At 37.5% G+C, this 16,621-nt stretch overlaps 1 protein-coding gene across 4 annotated transcripts in view; it reads left to right on the top strand.

Annotated features, from left to right (window-relative positions):
- Window positions 1-16,621, top strand: part of RALGPS2 (Ral GEF with PH domain and SH3 binding motif 2) — a 94,944-nt gene that overhangs the window by 63,393 nt on the left and 14,930 nt on the right. For 3 of the 4 annotated variants that reach the window (XM_054587716.1, XM_054587715.1, XM_054587718.1), the window contains exons 8-14: window positions 3,039-3,176; window positions 4,154-4,244; window positions 8,900-8,967; window positions 10,235-10,367; window positions 11,057-11,208; window positions 13,817-13,871; window positions 16,084-16,161. In XM_054587716.1, the coding sequence (XP_054443691.1) occupies window positions 3,039-3,176; window positions 4,154-4,244; window positions 8,900-8,967; window positions 10,235-10,367; window positions 11,057-11,208; window positions 13,817-13,871; window positions 16,084-16,161 (715 nt within the window). The remainder of the gene's footprint in view (window positions 1-3,038; window positions 3,177-4,153; window positions 4,245-8,899; window positions 8,968-10,234; window positions 10,368-11,056; window positions 11,209-13,816; window positions 13,872-16,083; window positions 16,162-16,621) is intronic. The other variant, XM_054587717.1, reaches the window with a different exon arrangement.

Here is a 16,621-nt window from a genome sequence, read left to right as displayed (position 1 = left end):
CCCCGGAGTGAGTTTAAGCAGCTAGATAGGTGTTAATTTCAGTTTACAGAGGCGGCTGAGGAGTAGTGACCAGATAAAATTTAACTGCTCGGGGGGGGGTTGGTTTCTGCAGCGTGTTAAGAACTTAGAAATCGGTAAGAAGACACACCAGAGGAAAAATGGACAAAATGCAATTCATAGAATTATAAATGCTTAACCTCATTATTAATCAAAGAAGTGAAAATTAAAACATTATTTTATACCCACAAGATTGGCAAAAATTGATTGAGCTGATAATATCAAGTGTTAGAACAAGTGTGGATCAATAGAAACTTATACACCTCAGTGGGTGTATGAATTGAGACAGTTTTAAAAAGCAACTTAGCCAAAGAAACCCAAAACAGTAGTTCAACAGAATATATGCCCCCACCCCGGGTTCATTGTGGTGTTATTTATAATAATCAAGATATGGAAACAGCCCAGTTGCCCATCAGGAGACGAGTAGGTAAAAAAGCTGTGGTACATCTATACAGTGGACTATTACTTGGCCATAAAAAAGAAATCTTATCATTTGCAACAGCGTGGATGGACCTAGAGGGTATTGTGCTAAGTGGAATAAGTCAGAGACAAATACCATATGATTTTACTTATGTGCAGAATCTAAAAAACAAAATAAACAGACTCACAGAAACAAATAACAGACTGACATTAGCCAGAGGGGAGGGGTGTTGGGGGGCTGGGTGAAAAACATGAAAGGATTAAGAAGTGTAGATTGGTAGTTAGGAAAGAGTCACAGAACATAAAGTAAAGCATAGGGAATATAGTCAATAATATTCTAACAGCTAAGTATGGTGCCAGGTGGGTGCAATATCGGGGGAGCACTCTCGAAAGTATGTGATTGTATAACCACTATGCTGTAAACTCTAAACTAATACAAAATAATGTTGAATGTGAACTGTAACTGCAAGATTTTTTTTAAATGTGGCGCTGTCTTGCTCTGCCTATAGCAAGATGGGTTGGGGGGAAGTAACTCAGAAGTCTGTCCAATAAAATGAGTTGTGATACTGTTACATGTTAGTCTATTCTCATTTAAGGAATTAGAGCTGCATTTAACATGAATAAATAAGCATACTAGTCTGTTTCCCTTTCCAAGTGTTTGTTGAAGGGAGACAGATAAGGGTCCTATCTTGAGGAGGGGATCAGATTTGAAGGAAGGGTTGCTGTGATATTTTGTGTCTTGAATAGAGGAGATTTAAGTGTGTGCACTGGCTCTGGAAAAGGAACCAGTAGAGGCAACAATGGGTATTTTACATTGAAAACCACTGTTTAAGTTCGGGAAGAAAGGGAATTCTTCCTCTGAAGAGGAAGGGGAGTAGAGCTAGGCTACGGTCATTCGAGGTCATAAAAGAGAAGTCGAGAGTCTCTCAGGAAAAAGACATGTTGATGATAGGCGGCTTAAGGGCACTGCCGAGATTTACCGGCTGGAAGCGGAGGGGTGCAGGGCGAGGGCGGGCACCGCCACGCCAGCTTTTGCCCTGTGTTAACCGCCGACTGTCGTGCCGCCACACCGGATTTTCATGTTCTGAGAGTGAAAGGCAGAGCAGCTGCCTTAAGTGAGTTCATAGTCTTGAACAGGTAAGACATGAATATGAGAAAGTTTTAAAAGATGAGATTACAAAGTCACAAAAGTTATCTAGTGAACAGTATAGATATGTATGAGTTTGTAACAGTGTAATAAAATACTTGGGGTAATATATGTCAGCTGTAATTCAGAAAGTAAATTACTTAAAGTGAAAAAATCCGGGACACAGGAGTTGACTCTGACATGAGCTCTGTCACCGACGGCTCCCATGGCATTAGACACATCCTCCTTGTCTGCTGCGCACCTGAGGTTCTTCATCTGTGAAGGAGGGCAGGGTGGTGCTACACCATTCCTAAGTTCCTCTCTTGGAATTTAGGAGAAAACTACACTGACTTGGGTATAAGATGTAATTTAGATGATGAGAGATGAGTGTAGGAAACAGTCAAGATGGAAGAAACAGCACAAGAAAAAAACAGGGCTTATTTGGAAGGTGGTGGTGCATCATCATGGTTGCATTTACCTGAGGCTTCGCGAGCACAGAGTGATTATGAGGTAAAGCAGGAAAGTGTGTGTGTGTTTTTTTTCCCAACTATAGTTGTCTTACATACTTTACATGAAACATTTTAAAATAACTGACCTTGCATATCCATAACTAGTGCAACTAAATTATTTTGAGGGATATGTTATTTTTGTTGGTACAGGGAAGTGGTGAGTAGGGGCTGAAGAGAGTTAACGTCAGCTCTCTGGGCTGTTTTAGACATCCAGCTGTTAATCTTTAAAACAGGATATTTCTATCAGAATGAGACAGTTTTCAAATGTCCTGAGTTAAGACTCCAGTGACAATTATCAGCTCGAGGCAAGGGGGTATAGAACAATGTCAGTAACTACCCCGTGCCAGGCACCGGCTGCCCCGCCTGGCTAACTGCGCTTCAGGCTGTCCCACGGCTTGGAAAATAGGGGACTAGGAGAATAGACATAAAAACTGAGGCTCAGAGGTTAAAATCACGCCATGGAGACAGCTGGTCAGAGGCAGAGCCTGTCCAAGAGCTCGGCGAACTGGCATTAGGCCCTGTGGGCGCTGGGGTTCCCTCCAGCCTTGGGCTGCTCTTCACAATGGCGTCTGAAGAGGACGTCTACACAAAGCACGTTGCAGAGAGGGGTGCAGAGAGGGGCCAAAGCAGGGTTGCAGTCTGGAGTACGCGAAAGACAGTTCTTGTATGATTATTTACTGATTATTGCATTGTTTTCCATATGAACAACTGTAAACCTCCTTTGCCCCACCCTGTAGTTACACATCTGACCCCAGCTCCCTGGAAATCTCAGCCTCGGGCCGTGTGTGTACAGGGCTGCAGTGCATGGGAACGGAGCCTCGGTGTGGCCTGAGACGCAGCTGTGCGCTAGCTCTCCTCCCCTTCACTTAGTTCTACTCCTCCAGGCTGCAGGGAGGAACACGCTCATTTGTCTAATTTCCTTTCAGGTATCTATTTGTCAGATTTAACATACATTGATTCAGCATACCCGTCAACTGGCAGCATTCTAGAAAATGAGCAAAGATCAAATTTGATGAATAACATCCTTCGAATAATTTCTGATTTACAGCAGTCTTGTGAATATGGTAAGTTGCCAGGGACGATGCAAAGCCATTATCAGGTGGTGGTGTCGCTGACTCACTCACTCTGACTCACTCACACGCCAGGGAGGCCTCTTCACCTGGCAGGGAACATCATCTTAACACAAGGGCAAACAGGGATTGCTTTATTTCACCGGTTAGTATTCAGCATCCTGTTTAAGAGCTTGTTTTTTAAGGAATTGAAGTATTTCATATCTAAAATTTTGTTTTATCTCTGCTCTTTTGCTGTTTTGTAAAAATTTTGCTAACATAATATACAAAATTATTTTCTATTTTCATTTCATTTGATCTCCCTGTTCTATTATGGAAATAGCTCTTATGTTTTTCATTTAGGGAAGGAGCTAAGACTTTTGACACTGGTAACAACTGACTAGCCTTCTTGAGTCTGACATTGAGTAAATAATCAATTTTTTTCCAAGATGTATTTTGTGGAAACACATGTTTAAAAACAGCTTACACAAGCCCAGATGATTAGAAAAGATTTTTAGGGGGGGGTTCTATTTAATGTTTTTAGTGGCTTTCAATTTGGTAAGGAATAAATATAGGCTACTGATACCTGATTTTTGTGATATTATAAAACAGTGACTTTACACCATATGATTAAAAGTTGAGGTTGGGGATGAATCTTACTGAAAGTTAAACAATGTTCTTTTATTTTTATTTATATTGTCGACACTGTTACAGATGAAAACAGTCTTGTTTCATCATCTCAATGTTTTTAAACATAACACCAGATTATAATGTTAAATTATCTATATAAACAATATGCAACTGTGATTTTATAAATTACTTTCAGTCTTATATTAAATAAAATTTTTCTCAGTAATATCCTTCTAGAATTAATTTAAATTTGGGTACCATGTGGCCTTCATTCACCTTTAAAAATATTTTTCTTAGCTTAATTTAAAAATTCTAGTGATGTACTTTATCAGATAATTAATTATTTATCACGTCTTGCCTAGATATCCCCATACTGCCTCACGTACAAAAATACCTGAATTCTGTTCAGTATATAGAAGAACTACAAAAGTTTGTGGAAGATGATAATTACAAGTAGGTTGGATCTTCAAAAATGGTTTGTATAACTATCCTCTCCCCTCTCATCCCCATGTATTTAAACATTTAAGTCGTACATCATATCATGCAAATGCCTAATCCAGCCATGCATTTAAATGGTAACGGTATTTACATGTATCTCTTTTTAATCACTTGACATGATGGAATCAACATACAAATATCTCATCTGTTCTTTTATTAAAAAATATTTCATCTTTCTCAAGTTGTTAAGAGTTATGATTGATAGTTCTAGTTTAAATATCTTTTATTTAAGCATTGAACCTTTATGGAAATTTATCTTTTAATAGACTGTGAAAAATTAACAAAACACTCTACAAAGAAAAGTTACTCCTTTTTTAATGGTGATTTTTGACACATCTTTGAACTTTGAATTGTTCTTGTGGTTTGAGAGAATCTTGAACCTTCTTGCTTTTGGGTCACAGGCATGTTTAGTTAATAACACTTACTTTGTTAAAGCAAGTCCTTCATTGAAGATTTTAAAAGCCATTGTTAAATAGCTGGTGTCCGTTTCCTTCTCACTGCCACCCACAGGACCGACCAAGGTGGGAGGGCCTTTTGAATTTACCCTTTCTGTTTTCAGCGGTCTGCTGCACACCGCGGCTGCCAGGTTTTTCTGTGGGAGGATGAGAGCTTACTTCTCTTGAGGCTTCTCATTTTTCTTCTAGCTTCGTTTGTTTAAAAAGATAAACGTTTTTAGTTTATTGTTTTAGTTGTTCCTAAGCTTTCAAATTTAACTTTGTGTCTTTCTCAAATATTTTCTCCCAACAAAAGCTTTAAAAATCTATCAGATTGAAAGAATAGTTTTTCAATATTCATGCATTATATGAAAATGTTTTTATCTCATATGATAGTGATTGTCAACTTCTTGTTCCATAGTTTCAACTATTTTTTTAAAGAGTTTTGCAGAATACAATTAATACCAATAAATGACTAAAAATTCTAGAAAACACCTAGAAATAACTTTCCTTCAAAAAATTAAGTATATTAAGAGGCTCTAGATATATCCTTAAGGCACCTAAAATTTTACTGATGTTTGAAAACACCTTGATTGCCATCTCTACCCCACATTGTATTTACCACTGTTTATTTCTATATCAATCTTTATTTTACACCACCTTTTTGCATGGTACTTCATTTGAAAATGTATGCAGTCAGTGAATCAGCTCTTCAAGGCTGGAGTTGTTTCACAAACCTGTTGCTGCCCTAGGTTGTGAGCCTCTTGCGTGAGGTGGCCTGTGTCTCATGTTTCCCGTGTTTTCCCATCTCTCCAATCACTGACATAGCACAGAAACACTTAGGTTTTATTGAGTGAGGTACAGATGATTATCTTAAAACTCAATATGAGTAAGTAGCTTTTAAAATTTCTATATCTGACTCAAGAAATATATTGATTTAAAAGAAGGTAAAGTTTATTCAATGGAAATGAAGTCTAAGAACTATTGCAGTTATAGTGGGCGGTAAATTTTTATTGGCTATGATACAAGTACAATAAAGTATTTAAGCTACGTCTTGCTTTGTTAAAATGATAGAATTAGCTATTTAAGACATTAAGTACGACGTCTATCCAGAAGGTATCCAGCCATGTAATATGAAACAGATTTATTGAACAAGATACAAGAAACATTGTAGACAGGACAATGGTGCCCCAGTCCCCTTCAAAGTAGTCACCTTGGGACCTCACACAGTTCTCCCAATTGCCATCAGCTGCCGCGTCGTATTTTCCTGACTCTCATTGACAATCTGAAATCTCTTCCCTTTCCAAGGTGATTTTAGGTTTGGGAAAAAAACAGAAGTTGCAGGGCATCAGATGTGGTCTATAGAGGGGCTGAGTCAGTCACCTGGATGATACGATGTTTCACAAAAAAAACTCTGCACAAGATGTGATGCATGAGTGGGCGTGTTGTGGTGATGAAGCTGCCAATCGCTAGTTGACCATATCTGTGGCCTTCTGAATCATCCAAATATATTCCACAGAGGACTGTTCAAGTTTAACGCAAAATTTGATGCAGACTCATTTCTCTACTCGCTCGGTCATTTGGAACGTGGTGACCGCACAGACGGTATACATGCTCACTCAGTGGTGTCTGCTGCCTCTACTGGCTAGTACAGTGAAGCAGTCATTGTTCACACAGGCGCATACTAGTCCATTATCATTGGCTGCCAGGTTACATTGTGTCGTGCAAACTATTCTTGTTACATTAACAATGGCTGGACTTTTTCTAGACAGATGTCATAGTTTTAACTGTCTATAAACTGACATATTATAAAATACCTTCATTTTTGTAGGAATGCTGGTGCTATCATATTGATTCTAATTATCATGAGTAGCTAGAAGCAGAGCAGCCTTCCCATTATGTACATTTAAAAACTACGTATTAAACTTCTGTTATAGGCGAGTTATTGTGCTAGTTGCTAGGATTACAAAATAAGATATTCTTGACCTTAAGAAGCTCAGTCTAATGCAAAACACATCCACAAAACAGATGATCACAGAACAGTTCACACCGCACTGTAATAGAGATATGCCCAGGATGCTATGGGAACATACAGAAGGGAGGACCTGACTCAACCTTAAGTGGGGAAAGTGAGGAGAAAAGAAACCTTAACAGCTTCAGGAGACAGTGTCACCTGAAGCTGCATCAGAGTAGGAATTAGGACCACAGTGAAGGTTAGGGAAGGGTGTTCCAGGGCAGGGCGGGATCAAAGGAGCGGGGTGGGAAGTAGGGGGGATGCTGGGGACTACAACTCGCTTGGGGTGTTGGGCATCCGTGGGAGACCAAAGAAGGCTGGTGGTTTTTCTAAAGCTGCAGTTATGTTACATGAACCTGCAAATCAAATGTGTTAGAAATCAGAGTATTTTAAGATAGGGGACTTTAAAGTGATTAGTTAGGGGAAAAAATTATTTTAATGCTGAAAGAGATTTAAATAAAAATGATTCTTCATTTATCCAGAGGCCTCTGTTTTGGGCAACTTCATCTCTACAGGCAGCCAGAATAGATCTTACAAATTACGTGGATGTGATTTAAAGAGGATGAAATTCTTCTGAAGTTATTGTATTACTGAACATAATATCTTTCTTCACTGACTCAGCTTCACTATTGTTACCTGGTGTTTTGATGGTGGCGCGTAGGCACCTGGCACTCCCGCTGCCTTTTCCACTGCTGCCGTTGACACACTGCTGCTGATAGCAGTGTGATCACCCCTGCTTCCTTTCTGTTTCTTCTGTTTTGGTTCCACTCTAGGAAACTGTTGTTACTTTGTTTACTTCTTTGTCTTCCATTTACTAGACCATATGCTTCAGGAGGGCAAGGACACCACATGTGCCTCAGTCTGTTATTATGTTCCCTGAGCCCATAGTGCCCAAGACAAAACAGGTGCTCAGTAACTATTAAATGAATGAATTCAGTAGAGTCTGTAGCCCAAGTATTTAAATTGCTCTGTAAAAAAGAAAAAGAGCATAGAGTTTTGGTTAAATATGATCTGTTCAACATATGCATTTTTTAAACTGTCCAATAATTGGAATATAATTGTACATAATTCCCTGTTGGGTTGCCAAAGAAATAAGAATGTGTAAGAGATTCCTCACTATGAATGTCACTTGTATTATGCAATTTCATAAAAAATTCCAGTTGACAGTGTGAAAAATAAAAAGCCTTTTTAAATATTCAGACAAATGCTTAAATAGTAGGCTTTGTGGACTACACCAAAGTATTCTCTCTACAACAGCTTTAGTAACCTATTTCCTGAAATAGTTTCCACTGATAGGAACCATAATCTCTCTTTGCTCTGTAACTCAATAATGGGGATGTGATCCTAAATGGAATTTAAGTACTAACTAATAAACTCTGACTTAAGACAGGCATTTACCAGGAATTTTATAAATGCCCTTTTTTATTTGTATAGGTCTGTCTTTTGATAAGTTGAGTTGGTTGGTTTTTTGGATGGTGGGTTTTTTAATACGTTTTTTTTTTTTTTTAAGATTTTATGTATTTATTTTTAGAAAGGGAAAGGTAGGGAAAGAAACATCAATGTGTTGGTGCCTCTCACATGGCCCTTGCTGGGGACCTGGCCTGCAGCCCCAGTCTGTGCCCTGACTGGGAGTCAAACTGGCGACCCTTTGGTTCGCAGGCTGGCACTCAATCCACTGAGCCACACCAGCCAGAGCTAAATAAGGTATCTTTGAAATTTCAGTGCTACAGAAGCTGTTAGCCCATCCAGTAAAGACTCTAGGAAGAATTTGCGTAATACACTTAATAATATATGTGAAAGTTCCTGAATTAAGTGTCAGGTATCAGTATAACTAAGTTAAATCGCCTTTCAGTCATTCATCAAATATCTTTAAAAGTGATTAATTGTTTGACAATGTTGGGGTAGTTTGGGGAGATTTTTTTATTTTTAAATGTGACTTTTTGATGTTTTTTCCCCTTCTTAACATTTCCTAGAACAAACATAAGATCAGCTTTGTATGGAAAAAATAGGAGACTTAACTATTACAGGTTGCTCTTGGAGGAAAATACATAGCTGAGATTATTTTATAACAATGTTTTTAGTTTTTTGTGAGAAAATACATGATTTCAATATTTTGTAAAATGTTAATCATTCTATGTGTTTTGTTTCTTGTTAAAATTCAGACTTTCATTGAAGATAGAACCCGGGACCAGCACGCCACGCCCTGCTGCATCCAGGGAAGATTTAGGAGGTCAGTGCATCGCTTTCTCTCATCACCAATAGTAAGTCGGGTAACCTAATAAGAAAGAATATGCTCCAAAGTAAGTAAATACTTACCACATTTTATACTGCATACAAAGATTTATATTAACAGTAAAATTTCCTGCTTGGTATATTTTTGGTTTTTAATCAAAAAGTTGTTACTTGTAGTTTGTCAGTAATGGAGAAACCAATATTCCTTCTAATCAAGGAAAATAGATACCACAGGCAGAAAATAACAAGTGTTTATAAGTTAATCTGGGAGGTTTTGTTTGTTTTTTTAAGAATATAGTGTCCTAGGCAGTGAGTGTTGATTACATTAGAAATTTCTGTGGTCAAGTGGAAAAGTCTAATTTGAACAATTATAGAAGTCAATTTTAGTGAGTTTAATTTTTTTTTAATTTTACTGTAATGCTGGGTCAAGTACTGAAAATATTTAAAAAATAGTCATAGTCCCTTAATTTATCTGTTACATTATAATGAAGATTTTTTATATATACCACACATATTCAAAAATATAAAATTGAAGAGACTCATTATTTAAGAAAATATTGATAAGAACCTTCTTTAAAATGTTAAACACAGACCTTGGTAATAAGCTTCATGTTATTGTATGTTCTAAAAAATACTTGGAGACCCATCAAATAATGTTTGAAGGAAGTGAGGGACAAGCCATGACCATATCTAGGGGAAAAGCATTTCAATCTGAATACCTTAAATTGGCTTTTCTTAAAAGGGATATTTTGCAAATCTGTGTGCTTTTCAGTTCAATTATTTTATTCCCATAAGCTTGAACCATGTCAGCATATTTTTAAATTCTAATCTAAATGCTTGACGTGTTTCTCACCTGAAAGGAAGCTGAAAGTAAAAGTAAAGAAGCCCCGTGTAAAACTATTATAAATACTAGAGCACTGAACTGGGGCTTGGAATCCCGGAGCATCCAGTCCAAGGATCCTCTGGGGTGTGAGACCCTGAGCCCATCTCTTCTGATCCTGCTTCTTCCTCTGCAAAGGGGGAAGCATTTATACCAGCCACTTAGTGCACGTCAGGGAGAGAGAAGTCAGCGGATTTAGTATGCTTTGGGATTTTGTGTTTGAAGACTTAGAAAATAACTACTACTTATGTTCAGTCAGTTAAATGGAATCAACATTTTATGTGAATGTTTAAACCACGTTTTACATTGTACATGAAGGGATTAAAAATAAAACAATCTTTTGAAAATGTCTCCCCTCCTCTCTCTTTTTAAACTGAACCCGCAGGTCCTGAAGTGGGATCTCCGCAGAGTGGGAGGAAGAGCGTGGCCGCCGAAGGGGCCTTGCTGCCGCAGACGCTGCCCTCCCCTCGGAACCTGATTCCCCACGGCCACAGGAAGTGCCATAGCTTGGGTTATAAGTCAGCATCTTCAGTTTTATCTTTCCAACTTACACATTGTTTACTGTTGGATTTATTTCCTATTTATCATATTAACAGAAAATGGTGTCCTTTGATAGTTTTGTTTTTGTTTTTTCCTGTATACAATAGTACTTTTCTGATTCAGTAAAATACCTTGTTTGCCTAAAAGCATTGGAAATGAGCTTTTTCCATTAGTGTCTTCACATTTCGGGGAGATGAGTGAACATCACAGAGCGTCATTGTAAATAAAATCCGGAAAGCAATCTTCCATTTTACTTTTAAATTAGAACCTTTTTTTGTATCAAGACAGTTACTGCTTGTTTTAAATTAAGGTTTATAAAAATTGTTCTTTTTATCTCTAAGTATAAAGACTGGGAAATGATTTCATAATTAATTTCTTTAGGTTTGCAAGATTGTTTTTTCAGAATGGGCTCACTTTTGCCATGATTTTCATGAAAATTTACTAGCTATTTTCCAAAAGTGAATGGAAGACAATTTTTTAAGGACTTGTTACTTAGGTAGACATGGTTTCCTAAAATAATTTATCTGAACTATTAGTTTGAGGACTTCATAGGAAAATGTGTGTGTAGATTGCTGGTAAATCTTTTATGTCCTGCATCTTTATATAGAAGTGTCTTCTGTATCCTGAATTAGTAATAGTAATAAAAGATATCTTTCTTTGTTTCCAGTTTCATTCACAAAATGAACACAGCGGAGTTCAAGAGTGCGACGTTCCCAAATGCAGGGCCCAGGCATCTGTTAGACGACAGCGTCATGGAGCCCCATGCCCCCGCCCGAGGCCAAGCTGAAAGTTCTACTCTTTCTAGTGGAATATCAATAGGTGAGAAATATTTCTGGAAAAACGTCATTTGATAATTTTGATAAAATCTGCTAAAAGCAAAGTTTGATCAAAGAAAGTAGCCATTAGACATAGGGTGATCCTACTAATTCTGTTTTGGATGTGTCTGGTCCTCATGGAGTCGTCTGGTCGATAACAACGTGTGAGTCTGGAACTCAGTGGAAGGGAGGTCAGTCCGTAGATGAGCACATTTTAGTATTTCAAGTCATGGGACTGGCGGGGTCACCTAGGGAGAGAGTATAAATAAATAAGAGAGGACATTCTAATATTCAGAGGTCTGATTAATTACATTTTTAAAAAAGGCTGGGGTATCAAAGGAAACTATGAAAGATCCGTAAGGAGGGGCGAGGCAGGGGGCAGGAACCAGGTGTGGTACCGCAGAAGCCAGCAGAGGACGAGGAGGAGCCTGCAAGAGGAAGGAAGTAGGGAGTGTATCAGTTCTCAGATGCAGAAAAAGAGAAGATGAGATTGGGAATCTGTCAGTGGATCTGGCCAGAGCTGCTTCACAGGAGAGTGGGGACAGCAATAGCTCCCACGTAATGGAGCAGGAGGTGGGGACATACTGCAGAGGGATGTGAGTGTAACACAGGAGTTTGTTGTTTTCACTTCTTAAACTTTTATTTAGTCTCTCAGTCTTCTAGGTGAGCATGATTTCTCTGGATAAGAAGAAAATCCCCACACAATGCTATTTTTATTTTTAAAAAGAAATAAAAGAGGAAAACGTCTTCCTCTATGATTAACTGCCAGGTCACTCAAGGACTAAGCCTGTCGTCATTACTCGATCATCTCAATATTGATGAAGAATCGATAGAAATGCAAAAGGAGTTCATTTTCTTGAACACAGTGACTTCCTTAACCCTCAAGAGTTCCAGCCTCTGAGAACGAAATCGCTTTAGAGCTTCCCAGCACCATTCAGCAGTTTTTTATTCCCACAGCCCCCTTTTTATAAATGCAAATTGTTAAATGATGACAAAATCTATAAAATAGAAGACAAATTGGCCACCTGAAATATGACTGTTTATTAATGCTATAAGTTGCCTAAATGCAAATATCAATCTGAAAAATAATACACAGAATCATTTTGCAATAGAGAAAGAAAGAACTTTCCTCGGTTAAAAAATTTGTCACACATAGAATTCTCTTGCCACTCAAAGCAGAAAGTAATTTTAAAGTTAAAGCTCTCAAGTATATATTTGGCTTTTTCCCATCATAAATACTATCATGATAATTATTATTCTCTATTTCTGTATGGCTTTTTCATTCCAAAGATATTCTTTTGGTTACCACAAGACAGTTATCTAGTTACTCATTCAGTTACAGTTAGTGTCTCAGTTTAGAGACCTTTCTCTTAAAACAGGAAGAGACTAATTCAATTTGGCTTTGTATTTATTTTTTAATGGTTCTGTGACTCTTTAAGTAGATAAACAGTGAAGGTTGTTACATCCTTATTTGTATATTAAGAACATGAGCGAGCCCTGACTGCTGTGGCTTAGTGGGTTGGGCGATGTGCTGCTAACTGAAAGGTCGCCAGTCCAGTCACCAGCCAGAGCACAGGCCCGGGTTGCAGGCCAGGTCCCTGGTTGGGGGCGTGCGAGAGGCAACTGATGAATGTTTCTCTCACACACTGATGTTTCTCTCCCTCTCCTTCTCCCTCCTTTCTCCTCTTTCTAAAAATAAATAAATAAAATCTTTTTAAAAATTAGACATAGGCATTACCTCCTAGTGTTTTGTTTTAAAGCTTTAACAGTCTGAAAAGAAAGTAAGTTTATAACCATAAATGGTAGGTGTTAACGTACACAGACACAAATTTCATAATCACAGAAGGGTGTTTTCAGTCGTCGTAACTTATATACCACATTAGCCCATACCATAGAGGCTTGAGAAAGTGTTCTGGAGGAATTAACCAGTGTTTGGGACAGTGGCCTCCAATATTTTCTAATATGGTTGGATGTCCTAGGTGACCCAGAGTGGTCTTGCCTACCTAAAGGAGAAGTAGCCGCTGGGAGCTTCTTGCTTTTGAAAAAGCTTACATCTTCTACAAATTAGCCATACTACTTATGCTTGAATTTCTGTCCTTACCACATAATGCTACAAATCAAAAGATCATCTGTAAGACCCACCGGCAGGTTACCTCCAGGTTCTCATCTGAACCGTTACGCCCGATTTCTCACCTGGAGCACATAGCCAGAAGATGACTCCAGTGGCTGCTTACTCAGTTTTTACAAGGATGGCGCATAGCTAGTGCCATTCTCAATACTTAGAAGAGGCGTTGATGCATCACATGTAATGGATGCCTATAGCGTTAGCGTTTGAGTCCCCTGGAGAGCTGGTTGTGACAGTCTGGTGCAGCTCAACTTGCTGCCGAAGGGGCATGTTAACACTTTTAGCCAGAGTTATCTGTACTCAATCTAAGCTGCTTTGGCCTCTCCAAATGCATTCCCCTCCTTTTTCAAATATGTGGATGCTCACCCACAAATAACATCATTCTCATTTTATACTCACAGTTAGAGAAACTATTTTTAAAGTTAAAAAAACTCAAACTCAAACTGTAATTCTGATGTTTAAAAAATAGAATAACTTCTGATTTTAGGTAGCAGTGATGGTTCTGAACTAAGTGAAGAGACCTCATGGCCTGCTTTTGAAAGGTAAGAAAAATTGTACATTTTGAACTGCTTTGAGTTTATTTTGTCTTTCTGAAAATATATGAATAATATAGTTCACATATGATCATAGGAATTTTAAGAGATAATATTTGTTACATATCTTTAAGGGACTATTTGAGCTTTCTGTTGATGGCAGAAATTAGACGTTGATATTTAAGTTTGGAATTGAATCTTACCTAATACATACATGTTTATTTGGTGGCTTGACACATGTATATGAATTTTAGTACATTTAAAATGTACTAAATTATAGTATATTTTAGTACATTAAATTTTTAGTACGTCAAAGCCGTCATCAGCCTGCTGCAAATGTCATGTTATATTGATCTTGCAATATAAAATTTACACTGTTTGGCTACAATTAAAAATGTAAATAATGCAAATAATTGTTATTTACTCAATGATCATTAGGGCTTTTATATTATCCTTGACCATTTCAATTCGGTCATTTTTATACATATAAGATACTTGACTCTTGACCAAAATAATCACTCTTTTTTGTTACATACAAAGCAACCTAAGTGTCTAAACAGGAGTGTCATTTAGATTGAATTTTAAATGCCATAGTAAAACTGAAATATTTAGTTACTTCATATCAGTGACTTTTACTAGAAAATAGTTATGCTAAATATATACTTAAAATCACAGTGTATTTGAATTTTTGTTTAATTGGAGAATTGTATACTCATTCTTGATGACCCTTTATAAAGGATTCTCACCACTATGCAGTTAAGGTTTTACTTGTAAACCCAGTGTTTTAAAGTATTACTAAGCCCTTCTACACTCTCAGTGTTCCCAAGTTTTCTTCTCTTTGTTTTGGGGAATTCTTAACAATTTGTTTTTGCATATTATTTTTCTTCCAGCTTTTACTTTCAGTCTCTTTATTTGGATTTGCTTGGGTTTGCCTAAAATGGAAAAACAAAGGAGTTGTCTCTGGCATACACTGTCTGTACAGATTGTCTTAGTTCTTTGTCTAGAAAGAGCATAACATCATCATGTTGACTATAAAAATGTACTGTAATCTTTAAATTAAAATTATCAATGAACTAAACTGTTTCTCAGATGGCTTGAGATATGAGTGAGTAACCAGAATGGTGTGGATAATTGTTCTCATCCCAGCAGGTTATTTTCAAAGACAGTGTTTAATGCTGTTACCTTCACATCTGAAAACAACATTCTTTTTATGACACATGTTTTGCTTTGCAGACATTTGCAGCTAAAAACAATCTACCATACTTGTGCCAAGTTTAAATTAGTGGCTTTTGAAACATTTGAAAAGCAAATTAATACTGCCCAGCAAGATTCAGACGTGCAATAATGATAAGTGAATAAAGAACTAGGATTTAAAATATCACCTGTAGATAATGAACTTGAAAATAGTATTCTGAATGTCAAGGATGCCATTTCCTGTTCTTACTACCTGGAGAGACATCAAATATGTTGCTGCCTCAGTTGCTAAAATAATGCTTTTTGTTTTAAATATCACTTACCAACATGCTACTTTTGGCTTTCCCCAGGCAAAGAAGTATCAGTGTTTCTATGTGTATGTTCATTTCCTTTGTTAAGTATTACATGCCATTTTGGATTAAATATTAATTCATACCATTTTTATCAGGGTTTTATAATTTATTTCCATTGATATGGAAATAAAATAATGCCTTTATTCATTTTATTTACTCAGTTTATCTTTTCTGTTTTCTTGGACTTACTAAAAAGGATAGGGCGGAAAATAAGGTGTTTTGGCAGCATTAATTTTAAGTCTGCAGACCACATTGCTTTTAGGTGTCTTCATAGGGACATACCACGCAAGTGAATTATTTTCTATGAACCTAGCTGTCATACTTAAACTGTAATCCAACTACTGGAATAGGGAAAAAAGGGATCTTTGAAGTAGTTTTCAGGTTTTGATAGTATTTGGTTATAAACTGCTCTTTAAGTATTTTAGCAGATTTGTGAAAGTGAATATATATAAATGTATGATGTGTACTAAACACCTATAACTAGCATCAATAGTAAAAGAAACAACTTCTTTAAAATCTATGCTGCATGTTTTAAAAAAAACAGTAACATACTAACCTTCTGTAAGATGTAGAAAGCTTTGTTACACGAAGAAGTCATGATACTGTTCTAGGTACTGATGACCGTGTGAATTAAAGTATATGTAATATATACAATTTATAATGGAATCCAACAGGAACAGATTATACCATTCTCTCGGCCCGATGACACGAGTGGCACGAAATGGCCATCGGAGCCACGTGAAGGCCAGCAGGTACAAGTCCCCTGCATTCAGGGGTCACGAAACCCCCCTCTGGTGTTGGTGACTGGCTTACATGGGTGTGGTCTCACGTAATTTCTCTTCTTTCTCAACTAACTGGTTTAAAGACAATGCCCAGGAAACTTTGCAAGATTTAATCTAGACATAAATTTGAACTATTCTTTCTGATCCACAGAACTAATTGCTAAACTTTCATCTCTATGTCATATTTTAAAAATAATTCCACGTTAGTTTTTTCATTGCTTTTAGGGAGTGAGGAAATGGAGAGAGGAAAGGGGGGAGAGAGAGAGAAACCTCGATGTGAGAGAGAAGCATCAATTGGTTGCCTTCTGCATGCGCCCGGATCCTACTCGCCCAAATGGCACCCAAACCAGGCATCAAACCCACAACCCAAGCGTGTGCCCTGACCAGGAATCAAACCCACAATCCTTTGGTTAAGGGACAGTGCTCCAAC

Source organism: Pteronotus mesoamericanus, unplaced genomic scaffold (assembly GCF_021234165.1).
Source record: "Pteronotus mesoamericanus isolate MK-2021 breed Mesoamerican mustached bat unplaced genomic scaffold, CSHL_Meso_final scaffold_1186, whole genome shotgun sequence".
Classification (NCBI taxonomy): Eukaryota; Metazoa; Chordata; class Mammalia; order Chiroptera; family Mormoopidae; genus Pteronotus; species Pteronotus mesoamericanus.
This window is presented reverse-complemented; position numbering and strand designations above follow the sequence as displayed.